This window comes from Tympanuchus pallidicinctus, unplaced genomic scaffold, assembly GCF_026119805.1.
Source record: "Tympanuchus pallidicinctus isolate F22 unplaced genomic scaffold, pur_lepc_1.0 scaffold8, whole genome shotgun sequence".
Classification (NCBI taxonomy): Eukaryota; Metazoa; Chordata; class Aves; order Galliformes; family Phasianidae; genus Tympanuchus; species Tympanuchus pallidicinctus.
The window spans coordinates 4046292-4069563 of record NW_026294802.1 but is presented as its reverse complement, the minus strand read 5'-3'; the positions used below and the strand labels follow the sequence as shown (position 1 = coordinate 4069563).

General features: G+C 38.6%; 2 protein-coding genes across 9 annotated transcripts in view; one reads left to right on the top strand and one right to left on the bottom strand.

The window, feature by feature from the left end:
* Window positions 1–23272, bottom strand: part of NINJ2 (ninjurin 2) — a 508566-nt gene that overhangs the window by 191587 nt on the left and 293707 nt on the right. The window lies entirely within an intron of this gene.
* ERC1 (ELKS/RAB6-interacting/CAST family member 1) overlaps window positions 1–23272 on the top strand; it is a 292584-nt gene that overhangs the window by 4699 nt on the left and 264613 nt on the right. For all 8 annotated transcript variants that reach the window (XM_052667563.1, XM_052667564.1, XM_052667567.1 and 5 more), the window contains exon 2: window positions 5743–6576. In XM_052667563.1, coding sequence (XP_052523523.1) covers window positions 5908–6576 — 669 coding nt within the window. In that variant the 5' untranslated portion in view covers window positions 5743–5907. The remainder of the gene's footprint in view (window positions 1–5742; window positions 6577–23272) is intronic.

The following is a 23272-nucleotide window of genomic DNA, read 5'->3' as shown; positions in this document are numbered from 1 at the left end:
TTCTGTGTAGTAGTCACTAATTTGCCTTGAAAACTGGTGAGCTTTTTAACCTCCCATAGCTATAAGTCAAATCTAACAGTTAGATAAGACTAATATCTTCCAAGCCTGCAAGTCAAATAAGATGACAGATACTCCACATTCTTTATAAAAAGTCATTTCAACCCTGGCATTTGTACAAGAAAGTCCAGGTCCCTCTGCGTAAGTCAGTCGTGATTAACTATTAGGGTATGAATTATGAAATATGAATACCTTTGTAAATGAAGTTCAATGTTTCTGCTACACTGCAGTATCAGATGAAGATTGCTCTTGTAAAGGCTGACTTTGTTGCTGTTGTAGAGCTGATATTCAAAGCTCTTCTAATACAAACATGGATCGGTGCTACCGGGCAGTTCATTTTGCTGGGAACTGAGTAAATTGGGTTTCTTTGCCTACTTCATGCTTCATTCTGATGTACTGGGCAGTGATGCTCTTGAAGAAGCTAGCTCTGTAAATGCTTGTGTCCCTCAGCTTGTGTCAGTCCTGAACAGAAACTGCAGCTGAGAAGTTCAGAGCAAGTGTTACGTTCTGAAAGCTGCAAAGGTTATCCCTGGATTCTTTCTGTTCTAGCAAATATAAGCAAGGATATTCTTGTATTTCTGCAATGTGTTTTTCTGTATTTCTATAATTACTGTGGTATGACCGTTTTTCCTGGCGTTTGGAGAGGGGGAGGAGGGAGTATGAGAGGCTTTATATGAATGTATATAAACATAAAAAAGATCTTCTGGAGGTTAGCAAATTTTCGTGTAAAAGATGCTTCCGTATTCTGATAGATATAGCCAGGAATTTCTGCTTTGTGATCCATTGGATCATTGAGTTCCAACCCCCCTGCCACAGGCAGGGCCTACAACCTCCTGTTCTGGTACTAGACCAATTTGCCTGGGACCCTATAGAACCTGATCTTGAACACCTGCATGGATGGGACATGCACGGCCTCTCTGGGCAATACTACATTCACCATACTACGTTCAAATGTTTACTGTCAGACTGCAAATGTTTTTCCACAGTTTGTGGGATTTGTCTCCTTCATGATGGCATTTTCAATTAATACTAAAGTACTAAAGATTGTGTATCTCTTTTGGCAAAGCTGCTGAGACAATCTCTAGATGCATGGATGGAGTTTTTAGCTTGCCTGCTGATTTTTTTTAAGATAGATTTTAGCTGGGTTACAGATATGATGCTCTTTGGAAGTTTTTGTTTTCTCAGTGAGTAAAAGAGTTTTCTTTCACAGATGTGAAAGTATGCCTCATACATTGAGGAAAAATTGTTTAGCACTGACCTCAGCAGTTTATTACTAATGTTTTAAACATCCACAGTTCATAATTTTTCTTCCTAATCGTACCTAAGGCTTCTTGTATTGACTGAGAGGACCAAAGTTTTTTAAAACCAATAGAGGAATTTGCAAAGCCAGAATGGTCAGTGCATTGAAGTCACAGTTTGCCACTGTTCCCTGTGGTTTCAACTGTCCCGTAAGGTAAAGAGATGGTTTAGCTGTGAATAAATTTAGAATCATAGCAGAGGAAAGGAGAGAAAAAAAAAAAAAAAGAAAAAAAAAGTGTTATTTTGGACTTTGTGAAGATAAGAAGCTGCGCTTCTGAGACTGCTAGCAAAAATGTTAGTGTGGCTCAGAATATTGAAGAACTCTAGCTTTTCTGCTTATGCTGCTATGGAAAGAAGTCTTCCATGTAATTCTGCTTACGTTACTGGAAGGAAGTTAGAACTTTCTTCTTGCTGATTGGAAATGAGAGGAGGCATTTCTGTCACTTGTTTGACTTTGCTATTTCCAGGATGAAAGATGTTTTTCCTAGAATGAATTGTCTTAATATCTGCTTCTGCTGCTGGATTCCTAACAGCACTAAAACGAAATGGTCGGTGATGAATACTGCTGGAAAAAAATCCTGAAGGAGCAGTTAAAATGATTTATCTTCCCATGTGACTTTTTCTCTTGAACTGTGACAGACTTCTGTGTCGGTGAAAATACTAAAACTGGCTGCATGATTGGGAAGGAGTATTATTTAGTTAATATTTGGAATTTGCACAATTTTCAGGCCTGTAATTAAAGTTCTCAGCTCAAGAGAAGTAGTGTGAGGTTTTCTTGTTTCCAGAGACCTTTTTGAAGGAACTATTTTATTTTTTTTTTCTACTTTGGAAAGTGAGAGCCATGTGATACATGGGATTGATGTCTTCCCCCAGGTGTCACATGCCCACTCTGTGATTCCTTTCTGGAACACTAATGATCTTCTAACTCAGTAGCTAATTCTAGCTTGAATTACTTGATTATTTTTTTCCTGAGCAGTAGAGAGGGTGGCACCTACCTGTGAAACAGAGATGAGAGATGAATTAGTGCAGAATTGGTGTTTTTGCTTGCAGTGGAATAGGGTTAATGTGGCTGCCTGCTGTATGGAGCGTGGCAGCGGTACGGCACACTGTGTGCTATCAACTGCTTTCAGCTACATGGAAGGTGCTTTTCTATCGAGGACACTGGTTGCTTTCATTCATTCAACAGCTACCAGTAGTTTGGCAAAATGCTACCTAAAGCCAAGAGAAAACGATTTCGTGAGTTTACTTCCCTCCATGCTCCCCTTTTCAGGAGTGATTAACTCATTAGAAATGATCTCAAATCTTTTGTGTGCTTCTTGCGTGTCATTAAGCACTTACTAGGTGATACTTCTGCATGCAGCTGTGATGTGTTCCCAGCGTCATTTCAACTTGATGCTTTTGGAGGGGAAAGTGCTTTAACTAAATGGAATAAAATGTGTAACCTTTTGTTTAGAGTTAAAACTTAATGAAAGCTGTTGAAGTGAATGAGTGTTGGCAGTGATTTATTGAGGTGAGTTTCTAGCAAATGAGTTAAGTGTTTTGATTTGGATTAATTCTCGTGAGAATCCTTGTGAATGCAGGCTCTCAGTTGAAAATAATTTGCATAGCATCTAAGAAATATCTAATTGTTTTAAGTTCCTAATGGGTGCCACAGCAGCAGCATTTTTAGCATTTTGGTGTCTCAAACACTAAGATTAGTCCGAAATAGCTTTTCTCTTTGGAAAAAGTATTTTTCTTTCAGATTGGAGCACAAGTTCTTGGTTATTGAAGTTACTCCACTGAAACACTGCAGACTTTGTTGAGTAGTTTATACTTCTGTGCTGTTTTGCATAAGGATATGTGGTAGAAATAGAAGAAACTTCCTATCTGAAACTTATATTTAAAAAAATGAATCTGTAGATAGTGTTTTGGGAGCGAACTTCAATTATTGATTGTACTGGCTGTCATTGTTCTTTTTTCCTTTATGTGTGTGTTTAAAATATTCCATAGCAACGTTGTCACTTGACTGAGCAGAGTAGCTATGGCTGTCATTTTAAAAAAGAAAAGAATATAAGAAAGTGAACACTTGAACTTCTTGAGTGCTGCTCATCAAACGCAGTTGCAGCTTTGTAAAATAACTCATGCTACTGTATCTTCTATGAAATAGTGTGTAAATGGAAAGCTACTCTGTTCTGTTTGTGATTTAAAACCCATAGAATCATAGATTAGTTTGGGTCGGAAGGGACATTTAAGATCATCCAGTTCCACCCCCCTGCTATAGGCAGGGACACCTCCCTCTAGACCAGGTTGCTCAAAGCCCCATCCAGCCTGGCCTTGAATGCTTCCAGGGAGGAAGCATCCACAACCTCGCTGGGCAACTTGTGCCAGTATCTCAACACCCTCACTGTAAAGGATTTCTTCCTGATAACTAGTCTAAATCCACCCTCTTCCAGTTTAAAGCTGTTTCCCCTTGCCCTGTCACTTCCTGCCCTTATAAAAATTCCCTTTCCAGCTTTACTTTAGGCCCCCTTCAGGTACTGGAAGGCCTCTATAAGGTCTCCTCGGAACCTTTTCTTCTGCAGCATGAAGAGCCCCAGCTCTCAGCACCACCAGAGGAGGTGCTCCAGCCCTCTGATCCCCTTCATGGCTTTCCTCTAGACCTGCTCTAACATCTCAATGTGCTTCTTGCGTTGGAGACCCCAGAAGTGGACACAGTACTCCAGGTGGGGTTTCATGAAAGCAGAGTAGAGGGGCAGAATCACCTCTGTTGACCTGCTGGTCACACTTCTCTTGATGCAACCCAGGATACAATTGGCTTTCTGGGCTGCAAGCACGCACTACTGGCTCATGTTGAATCTTTCATCAACTGATACTTCCAAATCCTTCTCCTCTGGGCTCATCTCAAGCCATTCTCCTCCCAATCTGTGCTTGGGATTGCCCTGACCCAAATGCAGGACTTTTCACTTGGCCTTGTTGAACTTCATGAGGTTGGCATGGGCCCACCTCTCAAGCCTGTCCTGGTCCCTCTGGATGGCATCCCTTCCCTCTAGGGAGTCAACTGCACCACTCAGCTTCGTGTTATCTGCAAACTTGCTGAGGGTGCACTCCATCCCACTGCCCATGTAATCTACAGAGATGTTAAATAACACCAGACCAGCACTGATCCCTGAGGAATCATTGGTCTACTCTTGGACATTGAGCTGCTGACCACAACTCTAGGAGTGTGACCATGCAGCTAATTATTTATCTAGCAAGTGGTCCATCCATCAAATCCAAATGTGCCCTCAGCCATAGGAGCTGGAAAAATTGATTGAGTGATTGCTAGTATCTGTTAAACCAAACTTCCTAGCAGAAGGTGGGCTGGATTAAAGCTGGTGTGAAATGAAAAATGTTAGGATATATGATGTCTTTGTATGCTACTTGGTAGCCTTTTGTCTCACGGGGAGAGGTCAGTGCAGGAATATTTCAGTCTTGTTCTAGTTTTTAGATTTTAGTTGAGCACAATTGTGATTTGAAATGTTTATAATGGAAAAATTAGTTAAAAACAGAAGAAGAGAGAACAGAGTTGTGTAGTAGCTCAGTCACAAGAGTAGATTTCAGCCTTGTTTCTTTATCCTCTGACAGCTGCTCATTAACTGTGGTCTCAACCCAGCATTTCTGTACTAAGGAGGTACCTGCCAGTGTACTTGCAGAACAGCAAAATTTAACAGTGCAAAAATAAGGGATTTTACTGCGTATCCATATATAAAGTAGAGGGGAAAGGTATAGCAACATGATGTCATCATGCTGTTCTGTTTTTGGAGAAGTCCCTGCTGTTAGGATGATAGTATTTAGTGGAGCTACTCTGAGCTGATAAGTGAGAAACCTATTTTGTCTGAGAACTTCTTAATCTGAGTAAAGACTAAGTCACATTTAGGCAAAAAGAGACTGAAACTAGTTTTCAGTGAAGATACACAGAGGATTTAGAAACTGCGTCCTACAAAAGCTAGTAGTAGTACTTAAAAAAAAGTACTACTGAATGTAGTAAGTGGACTTAAAATTTTGATTAAATCTCTTTTACTCAGAAGAGCAACAAATCAAGGATAATGGTGAGTCAGAAGTAGGAAAAGAAGTTGCTCAACGTGGCCATTAACATTATGACTTGAAAACTGATGGGTATTCTTTTCACTCCCTCGTTACATGATAATGACAGGAAAAAAACAAACAAACAAAAAAAAACCAACAGGAGTAGAACTTCTTGAATTCAAATATTAGAATTTAAATAATATTGCTGTTTGTGAGTGGGAATCAAAAAACGCTGGAGAAATAAAGTGGCAGTAGAAAATGCTTTTATTCTTTTATTATTAATATGGGACAAAATATTTTGGAATAAACTAGATTGTTAATGTGTTATTTTTCTTGATACAGATGTGGTTCTGGACATGGTGAGCATGTGACTTCAAAGATGGACAACTGGATCTGTTGCAAATTCTGATTGGCCTTAAGCTGACTTACAAACACTAAAGAGCTTCACGGGATTTCTCTCATTCCTAATTTATGCCTGTCTAGTTGCCTCACACCACCAGCTTAATCATGTATGGAAGTGCTCGGTCAGTTGGCAAGGCTGAGCCAAGCAACCAGAGTCCAGGGCGTTCACCAAGGCTGCCACAGTCACCACGCTTGGGCCATCGTCGAACCAACAGCACTGGAGGCAGTTCTGGCAGCAGTACTGGGGGAGGCAGTGGGAAAACCCTTTCTATGGAAAACATTCAGTCCTTAAACGCTGCCTATGCTACGTCTGGCCCTATGTATCTCAGTGACCATGAGAACGTCGGTGCAGACACCCCAAAAAGCACCATGACTTTGGGCCGGTCTGGGGGGCGGCTGCCTTATGGTGTTAGGATGACTGCAATGGGTAGCAGCCCTAACATTGCCAGTAGTGGAGTTGCCAGTGATACTATCGCGTTTGGAGAGCACCATCTTCCTCCAGTGAGTATGGCGTCCACTGTGCCTCACTCACTTCGCCAGGCCAGGGATAACACCATCATGGATCTGCAGACGCAACTCAAAGAAGTATTAAGGGAAAACGATCTGCTTCGCAAGGATGTGGAGGTGAAAGAAAGCAAGCTGAGTTCTTCCATGAACAGCATCAAGACCTTCTGGAGTCCTGAGCTAAAAAAAGAAAGAGCTCTGAGGAAAGATGAAGCTTCAAAAATCACCATTTGGAAGGAACAGTATAGAGTTTTGCAAGAAGAAAACCAGGTTTGTTATCTGATGTTGTTGTTGTGTTAGTGCAGCAGTGTGATTAAATGAGTTAGCTTGTGTATCACAGTTAAATTATTTTAGTGCTTTTCCCAGGTATCACAGAATCACAGAATGGCCTGGGTTGGAAGGGCCCTCAAGGACTGTGAATCTCCAACCCGTGCTGCTGCAGGCAGGCACCAACCTCCCCATTTAGTACTAGACCAGGCTGCCCACGGCCCCATCCAACCTGGCCTTGAACACCTCCAGGGACGGGGCATCCAACCTCTCTGGGTAGCCTGTTCCAGCACCTCACCACTCTCACAGTGGTGAGACGTCCAATCCAAGTCCAACCTGTCATCCAACCTAAATCTTCCCTCCCTCAACTTAAAACCATTTCCCCTTGTCCTGCTGTTATCAACCCTTTCAAAGAGTTGATCCTCCTCTTGTTTATAGGCTCCCCTTAGGTAATTGGTATGAATAAGAAGTTTTCATCTTTTTAAGTGTTTCTTTTCAGACTTGTAAGCCTCCTCTTTGGAGTGTGTTTTTCCTTGTGATTTTTTTTTTATAATTTTCTGTTCTTTTTTTTCCGTTTATTTTCTGGGACTGTTGTTCACCAATCAGTTCCAATTTGCAACTCTTTTATACCACTCATGATCATTATTTGTATAGTGTTTAATTCCAGAAGTGTTCTCTTGAGATGCAGAATGTACTAACTGCTGACCCCAAATGCAACTGAACTGCTGCTGGATGTTGATAGATTGCCAGTAAAACAAAGTTCATGTGGCACTGATCTTAGTTTAGAGCTCTAGTTAAATCCTCCAGACCTACAACTTTTGCAAACATGCAAACCATGTTCTTGGCTACATGGAAGTACTTCTCTCTAATACCTGCTCATACTTTCTTTTGTCATAAGCAGTGCTTGTGTTCTTATACAACTATCATAAAGCACTCATTTATAGGTTTAGGGGTTTTATTGAGCTGTTCAGGTATATTTACTAGTTTAAGCAGGGCTTTTTTTGGTTTCTGTTGGGAAGATGAAGGAAGCTGGAGGAAATAAATAGTACTACCAGTACTTAACACATTATGTACTATTTTCAGGTAACATGACTTAAGTAGTAGATTCCTTTAGGTTAGTGATACTCTGCTACACTGAAGCAGTCTTGAGGCTTTCTTTTCACCCTTTTAAGAACTTAGTAAGGTAAGTTCTTAAAAAGTAGTAATGAGGTAAGTTGCTTTTTTTGAACTAGCATGAAATAATTTAATCAATTTATTCAGTTTTATAGCTGTATTCTTACTGAATGGTAGTGTTACAAGGTGCTATTTGACAATGCACAAAATTTTATATTCATTTTCATGTCTTTTTAGAGTAAAAAAGCTTAAAGTGAAATAATTTTATTGTAAGAGCAGCATTTCCTTAGAAGGAGTAATCAAGTGAAAAATTCAGCTATGCTGGTTGTTGTGGTTTAATCTGGCAATCCGATAAATACCATTCAGCTGTTTGCTGACTTTCCTCTCAGTGGGCTGAGGGAAGAATTGAAAAAGGTGAAGGTTGGGATATGTGAGTTCATACAGAGATACTTTTCAATAAAAAACAAAGAAAAGAAAAAAGAAGAAAAGGAACAAACAACAACAGAAAACCAAAAGATGCACAACACGATTGCTCACCACTCAGTTTGATGCCCAGCCAGGGGCTGAGCAGTGGTTGCCCCCCTCCATGCAGCTCCTTCCCATTTTATTGTTCAGCATGACACCACGTGGTACGAGATATCCTTTTGACCAGTTTAGGTCTGCTGACCTGATTCTGTGCCTTTTCAGCTTCTTGTGGATCCCCAGCCTTCTTGCTGGCAGAGCAGCCCAAGGAGCTCATAAGTCATCGACTTAGTGTAAACACTGCTCAGTTACAAGTAAAAACATGAGTGTAACATTACTTTTTTTCATCCAAAATCCAAAACACAGCATCGTACCAGCTACTATGAGGAAAATTAACTCTATCCCAGTCCAAACCAAGACACTGGTACAGTGCTAGTATAATGAAAACACAGAATGCCATTCACTCAGCTTTTTGGTGCTGTTTATTTTTCAGCAGAAGGTGAGTATTTAAATTGCCCACTTCTCTCCTTGTGCTTTTAAAGTTCTGTTTTCATACTGAAGAGAAAGGGAATGTTTTTAAATGTGACAATATTTTTGTGAATTTTGACATCTGAGGATGCTGTGCAAATCTGGAAGCAGAAATACAATGACTGTGTGGTTTAGAATGGAGTAAGTGGCTACTGAATATGTATAGATTTGAGAACAGTGATTTCTCTGAGAGTTTTTTTGTGCGTGTCTTTCCTTTATCCCCTAATTAAACATTTACAGATACTTCCAGGCGGCTGTTTTCTAGGCAATCACTATAATTACTACCACAGTGGTAGAGTTGTATAACTTCGGTCCTAAAAAAGAAGGGTGCAATTTAAAAGTAAAAGGGTATTATTGCAATGAGCGGTAAAAACTAAGAGTGCTAATTAATAGATTATAGTTAGCTAACAGTGTGTCCTAATTAAACTCTGAATTCATTATGTCTTCTATAGCCTGTTGGAATTGGTCACTTCAGCCATTATAATGAAAATCAGTTTAATAGGATTTACAGTAATTAAACAGACTTTTCTGTTTAGACACTGAACATGGGACTTCTCTGATTTGTTGGTGGACCTGAAATATCTTCATTACCCTCCTCCTACCTTCTTCTAAAACAAGGTTAATATATTCCTACTGTATGGTCTTTCAGCGTACCTGCAGGAACTGGTATTTCAGCTCTCAATACCAGTATTTCAGCACATCACTTCAATAAAAGCCTTCTGGCATGGGCAGGACTTGTGCTGTAGATTAAGTTTAGCTAGGGCCAAATGCATTGTTTAAAATTGACTAGATTCATGGAGCCAAGGTGGGGGCTGACTCATCCCATTATCTGATAGTCATCTCAATCTCTTTGGCTGTGATCTTGGCTAGTTATTCCTCCTTGCGTGCTTAATTGTCCCTGATTGGATTTATTTATTTGCTTATTTGTTTTACTATTCTTGTCACCTCAGCTTTGACTGAATTGTCTCTAAGTTCTGGAAGTTGTTAAAAATATGTAAAAACATGAGCTATAGTCGATCACTACCTCAGTATCCTGTGCAATGTGCTTTGGTGTCCCTGAGTTTTCTTACCTACGTCTTGGGAATGTCTGCAAATAGATGTTAATTATTGGAGTATACCTTGCTGATTTCCTAGAAATTTTCTAGGTTGAATAAAGGCTGAATAATCTCCTTTTGGAGAAAAAATAAAATAAATAAAGATTAAAGAATAAATAAAGATTAAAGAATAAAGATTAAAGAGTACTCTATATGTCCTGGTGCAGTTATGTTTATTTTGGCGCAAATAGTCAGCAGGACTATCTGGGATTTAGTATGTGCATGCATCTATCTAGGAGTAAATAGTTCTCACATGGGTTGGAAAGGCTAAGCTTTGCTCAGTGTTGATGGTTTCAGCTGTGATGCAGTACAGCTGTATTCATCAGCTACTCTGAGCAAATTTTAACAGCTGTGGAGTATAATGTAAGCTGAATTTTTCTTCATCCTTTAATAGTTTGTTGCTGAAGTGCCAGAAAATCCTGTCTTTCGGTACATGGGGAATGTCCTCCTCATCCCATTCTGAAGAGCTCAGAACATGAAGTGGAAAGTATTCCCCTAGTTAACATAGAGTTGTGGAAAAACAGAGTAGTTTGCAGTGTGGTGTGGATTAGTTATCCAATTACACTTAGCAAGAAGGTAGAAGCAGAGTAGAGATGATTTCTCAAAGATTAGCAAGCATGTGCAAGGACGAACTGATGGAGTCAATAAATGGGAGTTTGGTTTTGGCACAGACTTGTTCTCCTTAGCACGCTTCAGTAAGAATTACATTTCTCTGACTGGAACAGATTTTCTTTTTTTGGTGTGAATGGGGTTTAAAGTTTACCTGAAAATGTCTTCGTTAGAAGCCTGAAGAATGAAGGAAAGACGGTGAGTATTTTTGGCTGATAGTTTCATTAAAAACTGGACCACGATGGACTGCATGGAGCTAGAGAGAAAAAAGGAACTCCTCTCAGTTGAAACTTTACATATGCCAAGGTGGTTGTCCATAAAAATAATGAGTGCAATGCAAATTGGATGTCTGCCACCCTGTACTGAAATTTACCACACTGTCTGATCTGGGTTTCAAATCTGAATTATGTTTTGGCTGAACTAGTGCGGTACTGCTGAAAACATCTTTCTACTTTGATGTATTTTTGTGGCCTTTTTGTGGTCAGAGGTTTTGAATGTCTGAGTGAGGGAGTTTAACCAAGAAAATATTTCTGAAAAGTATTTCACCTTACGTGGGGTGAGTGCTTGAAGAACGTTCTGCCTTATTGGGATGGAAGAGTGTGGCTGGTGTCCTCCGGCGGTTCATCAGCACTCTTCTCCAGACCTCTGTGATTATGACTTCACTGTCAGAAGTGGTTTCCATTTCGCAGTAGCGTGGAAGAGATGTTTCACTTATTTTAATGTAGTTGTCTGTGTGTTAGCCTCTTAAATGTGTTGGGTGATGCTGCTGTGAGACTGGCAGAACTAAAGAGCATAGTCTTCACCTGAATATTATATTAATTCTTCCATCTCCACTCATTTTATTTTTTTGCTTTAATTATATATATATATTTTAAGTGGATTGTTCTAATACTTTATTCTAATGGTAGTTACCATTCTTGAGTTGGTTATTAGCTAGACTTTTTCCCCTTTAGTGCATCTTTATTTGCGTCATATGCAATTCCATCGTCATTGCTAAAATTCATTGTACATAACCTATGATGTTACACTTAAACACTTTTTTTCTGTGGCAGATCTGTTAACTCTATAGAATTCTGTAAGGCTCACTCTGTCCTTATTTGGTTGAAACATGACATAATAACTTCTTTTTTAGAGTAACTCGGCTATCTCCTGAGGAGTGCTTAGTATCTGAGGCATGTATCAAGCTGCAGCTCTTCAGAAATTGACACGCAGTCTCCCAGGAGATGGACCTTCTGTGTTCTGCCTCTTTGCAATTCTGTAAGGAAAGAAACTAAGACTTCTGCTGCTTATCAAAGCTCCCTAATGCTCCTTTTCTCCTGTTTTCTTATTGAGGTAGAATCACTCTTGAGTTGCTTTAAGCTATAGCATAAGCTGAACAGTTGGTCCCTATTTGATCCATTAGGCAGACAAGGGGAATACTACCAACTTAAAAGAAGCTTTTATTAAAATGGGTTGCATCGCTGGTAATGGTGAATTTCTTAGTAGTTTCACTGTGCTTTTTGCTACGGAGCTGGGAGAAGGATTACTTTGTGTTCTACATAGCAAATTGTTCTGCTCTTTGCTTTGAAATTCTTTATCTGCTGTGTAGCAAGGCTGTTCAGACATCGCTCCCTAACTAGTGAGGTTTCCAGCGTGTTATTCCACCGTTCAGTGTGTATGGTTCTGAATTTTATCTGAATTACTGAATTTCTTCAGGAGCCATTGTCTTTTCTTGGTATTATGTCAATTCCGGTATTTGAGTTGTTCATTTTTTCCTTAGGTGCTCCTTCTTTCTAAAATATGTGCTGTATAACTTGAAACTGTGTAAGGCTCTGGTTTAGAGCAGATCAAGCTTCCTACTAGTCACTTAGCGAGCAATGGAATAGTGAGAGCTGTGGGAATAGCTCTGTGCTTATATATTTCATTTTAGTAGAGGTCTTCTACTGCTGTTATAGCTTCCTAATACCAAATCTAATGTTCTTGTGTGTATATCTTTTACCACATGGTATTGATTTAAGTAGAAAAGAGAGAAATGTTTCTAATGGAAATGCTAGTCCATGGGAAAAGTGTTACTAAGAATACAGAGGCCAGTCTTTGTGTATGCCTCCAAGGCCAAAAATCTAAGCTGAGCTTTTTTCCTCTTCTTCCCCTATTTGGTGATATTAGGAGGTCTTACAGACCTGAAGATGACTGCTGAGTTAACCACTGTTATTAAACTTAGATAAAAGGAATGGGGTTTTTTTCCCCTTCAAAGTAGATATCTAACAATCCTGTTAACAATCGGCGCAGTGCTTGAGACACTGATAAAACAGAAGTTTTTTTGTCTTTTGGATAAATACATCTCTCATATATACATTCTCAGACAAAGGCTGGAGAGCAAAAGAGTTTAGTAGTGACATTTCTGTACTCCAAAAGTGATTACTTCATTGGATAAGTTATCAAGGGTAATAATGCTAGCTGTCTGCCTTAGTAATTGGAAAAAAATGCTCTGAAATACCACTTTAGCCTCAGCAGGCAGGAGGTGTGGAAAAGGAGAAACTCCAATGTTCAGGGTGTTTCAGCATAAAGAGTGTTAATATATGCTTGTGTGTTTAGTGCACACAAGAACATTTCAGTGTTTTGGGTAGTATTGGTCTGTGATGATTTGAGCTTCTTGACAGAAATCTGACTACAATGGTATGTCAACAGATACGCATAACTGTTCTGGATTATGCTTTTTTTTTGTTTTGTTTGTTTTCCCCTGAAGATAATTAGTGCTCTACCTTGAAAAGAAAGCCCTTGGCAAAACTTTTCGTGACTCATGAGATCCATATAGCAATATTTTTACACAGAATTTACAGATTTGTATTGGGTCCTCTCAGAAAGACCGTAGTCACCTTCTGTAGTGAACAAAATACAGGGAAAAAGCACTGTTAGTTTCATTCTATGTTGATATCAGTTTTTATATCAAAGTGATTTGCCTAGTGATTGCATGCTGCCTTAGACTGAAGAGAAGAAATACTTAGTTACTAACAGCCATGAGAAGTAGGTAGCATGTACAGATTCATAAAACTCTATTAGAGTTAAGGAATTCATGCCATGTCACCAATAAAAACCTGATAAATTTTCCTTTTTGTTGTCGAAGTGCTTTACAGCTCAACCATGCTCTTGCTGTATTGCTCTGTACACACACTTCATCTTTTAAAGACTTAGTCTATTTTCCTTGCCTATCTATAGGAATTACAGCATTATTTTCTTTTTATAACATTTGAGCACTGAGCACCAAAACCTTTTGACCTGATTGAGAGAAACTGAAGTGTATCACTTTGGTTTGCAACTGCAGTGTGGTGGCTTGCATTTAAATCATAAAGAAAATAAAAAAAAATACATGGAAGGATTCATTATCAATGTCTAAATCAATATTTGGAGAATTTTCATGATGATTTGAATTTATTTTTTTTCAATTGATCTCCATTAAGAAAGTCATCTTAGATTCAGAGACTTTTAATTATTTAATAATGAAATATAAAATATTTAATGATAAATAAAAAATATTTTATAGCATAATATACTCTTCTTATTGCACGTGTGCTCATCAGGATCAGCTTAATCACATGCAGAAGTACTGGCACAGAACACGTACTGAAAGTTCTTCCAGTGACCATTGCAGGAGAAATCAGAGCGATGTATAACAGCTACAGCAGTAAATAAATGTGATTGACTTTAGCTTAATTTTAGCAGCTTCTTTTGTAAACTGGAATGCCAAGCAATGTACTATCACTGGTAACCTAGGTTTTTTGATAGCTTCTTCTTGTGTTAAAAATTCTTACTCATCTATATACAAACTTAAAAAAAATAAATTGCTATGTGTTACTACTTTTTTTTTTCTTTTTTTTCTTTCTATTTTTAAATGACTTAACTATGTGTGCAGTGGACTTCTTTAACCCTTCTCTGAGTAGGAGCTGCTGGTCAGGAATTCCTTTGAAACACAGTAAAATGTCTGAATCCTTGCTCTATGCTGCCTGCATCTCTATGTGGTTTTCTTTTAAGATTCAGTGACTGTTGTCAGTGTTCTGGAAAATAAATACTATACGTGAACGAGGGTGAGCAACTGTTCAAAGGCATTTAGGTTCTTCCAGAACTTGATTCCACAACATCAAAAGCAACATGTAGTTTTTCAGCAATCTCAGGCAGCTCATTGAAAGTACACAAAGACTGGTTCATGGGGATGATGACTTTTCTAATCTTGTATATAATACAATGAAGACACCTTTTTGGGAAAGGAGTCGAAAGGGAGGCAATAATGGAGATCAACCATTCCATAGAAAGATCTTTGTCAATGCTTTGCAAATACAGCAGAAAGGTAAGACTAAACTCCATTTTTCTAAAAAGGTGTAAACGACTGCTGTATATTTGCATCGTTCTGAGGTTCTGTAGTGTGTTGCTATCCCTTTGTTTTTCTACAGCACGATCTTTTCCTGCTTCTCCCCTTCTTTTTCTGCCCCTCGCAACCCTGCCTCATTTGAAACTGGGAGGCAGCCTTAGCTTTGGAAAAACAAGCAAATAATGAATGCCAGTCCAAGATTAACTATGCCTCACTGGTATCTGAATTCAAACTGAATACAGTTATGTTCTTTCATGGCCAACAAATACTTTGTCTTCACGTTCTTTTGAGAAGCTCTATGAAGAAGTAGGCACATCACTGAATATACATTTGCCATCTGAACACTTTACAGATTTTTTTTTTTTTTTTACATAGGTTTTCTCACAGATTTCTACATGAGAAAGCAATGCTTGATTTTAAGTTTACGGATTTTTGATCTTTTTTGTCAGATAGTCAGGGTTGGTGACTTTTGAGAGAGTCTTGAAGTGTGTGCTGGTGTGGATTTCAAGGAGTAAGGGATTATGTATTTCTGTTCTCTTTGGTCACTTCTTTCTGAGACTAATCCAAATCACCATTGTTCAGAAATAGATTTTTTTTTTTTTTTCCAGGTACAGTATACAGGATCTATTTCTTCCCTAGTTTACTTCTGGCATTTAAGGGGAGGGGATGTGGGATGGTGGTGGGAAGCAAGTCCTACCTTCTGTAACACAGAATGGTGAGCCTTATGTACTCTTTTCCCCTTGGAAGAGTCTTGATTGATGGGTTATTGGTGGTTTTTTATTGTTTTGTTTGTTTGTTTGTTTTTCCAGTGGAATCACACCGCAAATACCAGAGGCTTATTTTTGACTGGAGAGAGGGAAAAGCTTTTAAAACAAATGTTTGTGTTGTAGCATATTGCCTTTAAAGACCTGTACTGACAAGAATTGTCATCTCAGGTTTAAGAAGACCTGATGTTGAAGGTAACCATGTCCCATGTTACATATACAAGTGATTGTATGGGAACTGCGGAGTCACGGCCTGAACCTCTGATTGATCACCTGAGGCGAGCCATGAGTCAGCCAGAGGAGCACAGGTGGAGGCCATTCACTGTGCTGCTGGAAGGGATGGAGCCTGGCTGCACCCCTCCTAGAGCTATTGAAGAGCTGGCTACCAGTGGGGAAGGATCTCTTCTGGAGATCTGCTCTGCTGGTGTTTTGTGGGTGAGCCCAGCATAGGGATAAGCCTTCTATCTATTCTCTTTTGTTATCATAGTCTGCTTTGCCTAACTCTCTCGTCTATTTTGTGATTATAACATCCTACTCTTCTTTGATTTTACAGTGATTATGTATTGTCTTTTCATATGAAAACTTTACAAGGGCTTTCCATTATAGCTACGTGTCTTCCTCCTGTTTCAGTGATGTTGTAGTATATGAAGGATGCTTCATATGTAGAAGAAAATGCATGTTTGTACTCCTTATTTGTTTGATGGGTGTTGTGCTGAGTTACTGTAATGGATATTAGGGCAAGAAGCGTTCAAAATTGGCTTTGTGTTAAGAATCTATGAGCAGATGAATTTGTTTGCAAAATATAATGAAAAGCATACAGAAGTTTCACAGAAGCATCTAACATCATGCCTCTGCTCAGCCCTATCTTGCCAAAGGCTACGAAATGAACTTTTTCTGCTTTTCAGAACCAGAAGGTGCATCTCCTGTAAACAAATGGAAAGGGACCTGGAGTTTTTTTTTCTCTTCTACAGAAGAAAAATTTGCATTATAGGCTTGAAAAGAGTGAATGAGCATTGAGATGTTTTGCTCCTATCTTTTCTAAGGTTAGAGTTTACTTTGTGGAATTCCTTTGGGACATGGGTTTTCATTTGATTCACAAGAAATCCCTCAGTTTACATTAAGACTAAGCTACCGATTTGTCTTTGGCATGAACTGAAAATGTACATATGAAGTCCATAAAAGTGATTTTTTGGCTTGTATGGGAAGAGTTTCAGAATTTGTTGAATGACAGGAACGCATCCATGCAGAGGATAGCAGAAGTTTTAAGCTGAGGATTAGTGCTTTTTGGTGAAACGTTGAATCCCAGAAGTCTCCTAGGAAAAGGAAGTGGGTACAAATAAAAATGGCTTAATAGCAAAATCTTTTAATTAGGTCATTATTAGGAAATGCTATGTGCCCTGGGCTGGAATCTTAGGAATTATCTGGCTTGTCTCTTTTGTACAAACAAATGTGGAGAATACGATCATTGGAAGATTTATTATTTGACCCTGTTTAGTTTAAGAGTGCTAATAACATAGTAGTGTGTCTACCAGTTACAGCATAGTAACAGGTTAGAACATAGTGTCAAGCTTGTGGCGTGCTTCTCATACTACCACTTAGTTACCCTGATGAGGAAGGATAGAAGAATTCTGGGAGAGAGCATTGGTAAAAAATCAAGAGAATTCTTTATATTAACTGACTATGGCAATTTTTGTGTTTTGGATTAGTATAACAAAGATATGTGCATTTATGGAATCTTTCATCTGTGCGTTAAAATTAATTGATATATTTGTTTGTGGGAATTAACAGTTAATCCAGAGTAGCTGCATAGATGTAACTGTGAAAGTAATGCCTCCTATTTATTTCTCTGGAAACAACAACAGATACAAAGAGCACAATAACACTTGTAGAGCAAGTTCTCAGCTACAAAACACTATTTTTCAACATAGTCACCACTGTAAGCTGTGCATTTTCACCAGCAATGAACAAGAGACTACATGCTGTGCTCGCAAAATAAATAAATAGAAAAATTCTGCACCAGAAGAGGTGGCCTGCTGTCACCCCTGCAGAAAATGCAGTGCCCACCACCTCACTATGCTCACATCCACTGCTTGGTTTCCATGTATGTTCAGCAAGCGTCAATTAATGGGTGTAATTTTTTCTGCATGAAGGACTTCAGTTCCACACCTTTGCTTTATATGCACTTGCATGTCAGTCTCCATACTGTCAGACTGCCCTCCTGCTGCCACCAGTCACACAGCAACAGCATGTAATAGAATACTGGTGAGAAGGTTCACCCTCTACTGCCATATCACCAACATTCACCTCTAATGTCGTGACATTACTTTCAAAGCAGCCCTCGTACAAATGGGAGCTCACGAGTTGTTTTTTTTTTTTTGGAATAGGGGAATTTCCTAGTTTTAGCTTGTTGATCAGTTGAGTAAAATCAAACTATCATTGTGCTTTTATTTGCACAGTTTTTAAGGCTTTCAGGTGGTATCTGTTCGGTCAGGTTTGGCAATATGGTTGTGAGCCTGTTAATGTGTAACCATTTAAATAGATCTGTAAGCCTAGTTACTCAAAGGAGGAACATCTCTAAGGAAGCGTAGGTATACTTTCATATTAGAAAGTAAATAGTGTGTTGTTTATGTGCAGTCAATACCATTTCTTGTGAGAGAAGTGAAGCACTCAACCATTTGGTGATCCTCTTTGCAGAGAGTATTTGGACCTGTTCCCATCATTCACAGTGAGGAAGGATTCAAAAAACGGAATTATCCTCAGTGCTGGATTATGGAAGAAATTTAGAAAATTACCTTTGCAATAAAATGAATTGATTCAAACTTTCTGTAACAGTGAATTAGCTTTTGAGCTAGCGCATGGTTTTGAAAAACAGTAAGAAAATTTTTACTAAGTATGCTTTGACCATGATTTGCGTTCTGTGCACGTACTTGACCAAAGAGTTGAAATGAAGATGGGTGCTGCTGTGTGCTCAGACTCTGATCTGTGTGTGATTCCAGGGGTCTTTGCTCGTTGCAGTTGTGTAACGTACTAGCAAGATTGTACTGGTTGTTTCACAGTTACTGCTTTATGAGCCATTATAGTTGGAAATAAAATGTCTTCTAATTTCTCTTACAAAATCTGACTTATTTTTTGATCTGTCTGGTTAAAATCACTGAAGACTTTACAATTTAGCTTCAAAGCAGAACTTTGCACTTAACATATAATACTTGAGCAGGTTTGATGATCGTGCTCTCATTCCATTCTGTCTCCCCATTCTCCTACAAATAAGATTTAAAGTCCCATGTTTGCTATTTAAGGAAGGCTCCAAGTTAGCATTTCTATCCAGGAGAAGCTTTTACTTTTGGCTAAGGCTGGGGAGGCACTGAAGATTAACCTTTCAAAACTGTTTAAATTAATTTATTGTGTGCTTATTCAAGAATGATTTGTCTCCTTTCCATTTGTCTGAATAAGCTCAAATCTGTATATGTTTTAGGTCTGATGTCTGTCTCCTTTTCTGTGTGAGAATTGTCATGAATTCATATTTAGCCCCACTTTTTTGTTAATTAACTCTTTATAGTGTTTCATGTCAGACTTCTTTAATCTGGAAGACTGAGAACCTTTGGAAGAAATCTTTAATTCACTTTCATTTGCAGCTAATACGCATGTTAATATTTCTTTGTAAAGTATTGCATGCTAGACAGCCTTTGAAGGCTGATCTGGAAAAAGTAGGTCTGTACTTCACAGGTTGAATGTTAACACAGCTGTTCGGTGCAGTAAGACACTATTATGGATAAACAGTAGCTGATGCTGGGATCCATCCCTTTGTATATGTGCTGTTTAAATTCCTGACTTGCCCAAGTGAACCAGCTGTTCCTCCTGCACATGTGATTTTGTGCTACCCAAACCAAAGATGCACAGTTCATTTTGGCATTGGGGATTAGAGTGCACTTGTTGTGCATCTCAAGCAGAGCTGCTCTTTTAGTTTCCTCTGATATATATTCAGTTTGTATGCACCGATACTGTTGTGTGAAATCAACCAACACATAACAAGTAGGGACTTCATGAGGATCCTGCACAGTTAATGTATATCAAGCAACAGGAACAGTTAATTTTGTTAATCAAATCTAAGGGAAGATATTAATTTTTAGTAGCATATCAGTAACAGAATGGGTCCCTATGCAATATAGACTTACATATAATTGAATGGATGAGATGTGATTTTACTGTTAAACACCTTAATTTTTTTTTTGGTTTTCATGTCTGATCGGATGCTGAGTATTTCATTAATAGCAGACTACAAAAATGCAGAGGTAGCATTTAGTCCATGAAAATGGGTCGTATTTTTATATTTTCCTCTTCCTTTTTATTTTGAGAGTGAATATGCTGTATTTTTTTAAATGTTGTTGTCAATTTAGGCAGTGAAAATCAGAGAAGGCTGTGAGATATTTCATAATTAAAAAGGTAGAACACCACTACTTGATTTTGGTGGCTTATGTTTTTTATTAATCCTGAAGTAACTGGGAGAGGTTCTGCCTGGTGTATATATACATAGCAAACTTAAACTTTGCATCCCTTGTACAGTAACTTATTAACCAGAAGTACAAGTAATTAGCAATGCTATATTAGTATTTCTTCAAATTACAAAACTGCTGTTACTGTCATAAGCTGACTTCAGTTCCCAGTAGGAAGCTTCTGTCTTTCCAACCTGTATGAACGTCTTCTGAATTAACTTATCAGTTGAGTTTACAACTTCTGCCTGTCACATCAGTTTCCATCATTGAAAAGTGATATTAAACACTGCAGCATTAAATCAAGAGAACAGAAGGCTATGGAAAATGTTAAGTACAAGGCATAGGAGGTGTACAGTTATATGAAGTGCTAATTATTAACCATGGCCTCATGTACAATACTTGATAGTTAAAGTTGATAAATATATATATATTTTTTTTAGTTCATGAAGTTCTTTACGTCTTGGTTTGTGATCTTTTGGGATGGCTTCTTGTTTCTCAAGTACAATTCCCTTCTTCTTTCCTTTACTGTTCAACAAGCTGTTGGGAGATAAGTAGCACAATAGTTCTTATATCACTTTTGATATTGGAACCATCTGAATTGCACAAGTTCAGGTATTTTTTTCTTTTTGCAACAGATTATGCCCTAAGGCGCACACAAGCTGCATATGTATCCAAGCTACATATGTAAGTGACTAACATGGAAACAAGGGCCCCATTTTCCATGGAGATTTTTACAATGCCTCATATTCAAGGCACAGTTTATGTTAACTTTATAGTCGCAAATGATTTACACATTTTCTGAATGGTTCTCAATCAGGACTGCAGCTGTGGAGCGCAAACATCATAAATTGAAATGTTTCACCACTTTGACAATCAACTCTCTGGGGGAAAATGCCACCGAAACTACCAAACTAACAATGAAAGAACACATAGCTGTTGTCTTAATAGTAATTTCCCAGTAGTCATCATTTTCTGTTTGTTCTTGATGCATCTTTTATTTCCACATCTCATGGATAGCACCAGTAGTTGCTATTACTATGACTTTAGTCCCCTTACTAGCACTGTTCAGTCTCTGCAACAAGTGAAGAGCAGTTGGTATTGCAATAATCTAAGCAAACTTGCAATATATGCACAATAAAGCAGAATCAATTCAGTATGAAACCACTCAATTATTAGGAAATCCTGAACTTAGCGCATATTTTTAATGCACTTCTTGGATGGAATTTGATTTTTTAATGTGCTGTATTTCCATTCTCATTAATCTTATATAACTTGGCATCACTGTCCCCTCTTGCTTGTACTGGTTTTATACAGCTTAATATGAACTGTTCTGGTTAGAGTGATTTACTAAAACAGTTAATTTTCATCTGAATGTGTTCCTTAAACAACAGGACTGAGCGAAATAAGATTGGGATATAACCTGAAAACTATAAAAATGTTTTTATTACTGTAGAACAGGGTAATGAACTCTAGAATAAAATAAATATTGCATCTGCTTGCAATAAGTCATTTATTTCACGCTTTAAATGTGTATTTCCAGGACAGAGTCTGAAACAGAAGTAAGAGATCATGACTGAATTTTCTTTTCAATTGTATAAACTGACTAAAATATGCTTCTGCTTCCAAAAATTTGCATACTTGAGTGAGCATTGAGAAGGGAATAAAGAAGGCTCTCCTCAAATCCTGCAGGATTTATTTGTTCAGGAACTTTTAATGTGAAATGTAGATTAGTGTTGATCCCCTAGACAGATTACTCAATTTTTTCCACCTTCCCACTTGGCTTCTCTACATTCTCCCACAGTATGCAAATAGAGAGATAATACATCTGAACAAAATGTTGCATCTTTCTGTGCTATGCCAGACTGCTGAGATACTCAAGAAGACCCAGCAGGCCTTTGTAATGAGAGCCAGGTTTCACAGAGAACATTAGCCAGCAGTGTGCCCAGGTGGCCAAGAAGGCCAATGGCATCCTAGCTGTATCAGAAATAGGACAGCCAGCAGGAGCAGAGGATGATCGTCCCTCTGTACTCAGTACTGTTGAGGCTGTGCCTTGAGAACTCTGTTCTGTTCTGAGCACCTCACTGCAAACAGCCCTGCTGTTTGTCTAGAGAAAGACAACAAAATGAAGGGTCTAGAGCATGAGTCTTACGAGTAGCGGCCAATAGAACTGGCATTATTCAATATGGAGAAGAGGAAGCACAGGGAAGATATATACTTCTAGAATGACCTGAAAGGAGATTGTGGTGAGGTGGGGATTGTGCTCTTCTCCCAGGTGATTAGCAAAAGGACAAGAGGGAATGTCCTCAAGTTGTGCCAAGGGAGATTCAGGTTGGATGTTAGGAAGAATCTCTTCTCAGAAGGAGTGGTGATGCATTGGCACAGGCTGCCCAGGAAGGTAGTGTCCCTGGTAGAGTCACTGTCACTGGAGGTGTTCAAGAAAAGGGTAGATACGGTGCTGATGGACACGGTTAGTGAGCATGGTGGGGATGGGTTGATCTTGCAGATCTTTTCAAGCCTTTATGATTCTATGAGCGCTACTAGCAGTGAATTGGACAGGGATTACTTGAAAGAATTCAGTCTGTACAAGACTACAGTATGAATCTGAGGGTGATGATGTTGCTGGCTGATGCCAACTGGGAGTTTCATTTCTTTCTTCTTTGGAAGATTGTGCAAATTAGGAAGGAGGATGAGAGAATGGGCTTTTCTTACCATGGAGAAGAGGAGGCTTTGGGGTGACCTAGTAGCAGCCTTTCTGTACTATGAGGAGGTTACTGAGATGATGGAACCAAGCTATTCATAGTGGTGCATAGTGAGAGGGTGAGAAACAATCGAAATAAAGGTTTTGGTCAAATGCATGGAAAACCTTGGAGGCTTTCAAGATCTGGATAAAGTTCTGAGAAACTTAATGTAGTCTCATAACTGACTCTGCCTTGAGGAGGAGGTTAAATGTCTTGCTGTCCTTTCCAGTGTGAATTAGTCTATCATAATTCTGTTTCAGTATACTCATTTGCATAGTGCATCATGTATGCTTCTGTTTTCGGTTCAAATCATAAATGAACATGACTTTGTGTAATCATCTTGTTTCATGAATATGTATAAGGGGTACAGTATGTATACAGTCTGCCACTGTCAAGTTATGTCTAATTGTCAGTACACTAAAGTAACAGACATTGAAAACTCACCATAATCATACGCATTTCTATCTTCTAATATGCATGTGATAGTCACAAGCATACTTAGTTACAGAAGAAATGTAAACACATCCAGTAAATGTATTTTCTACAAATCTTTTTCTAA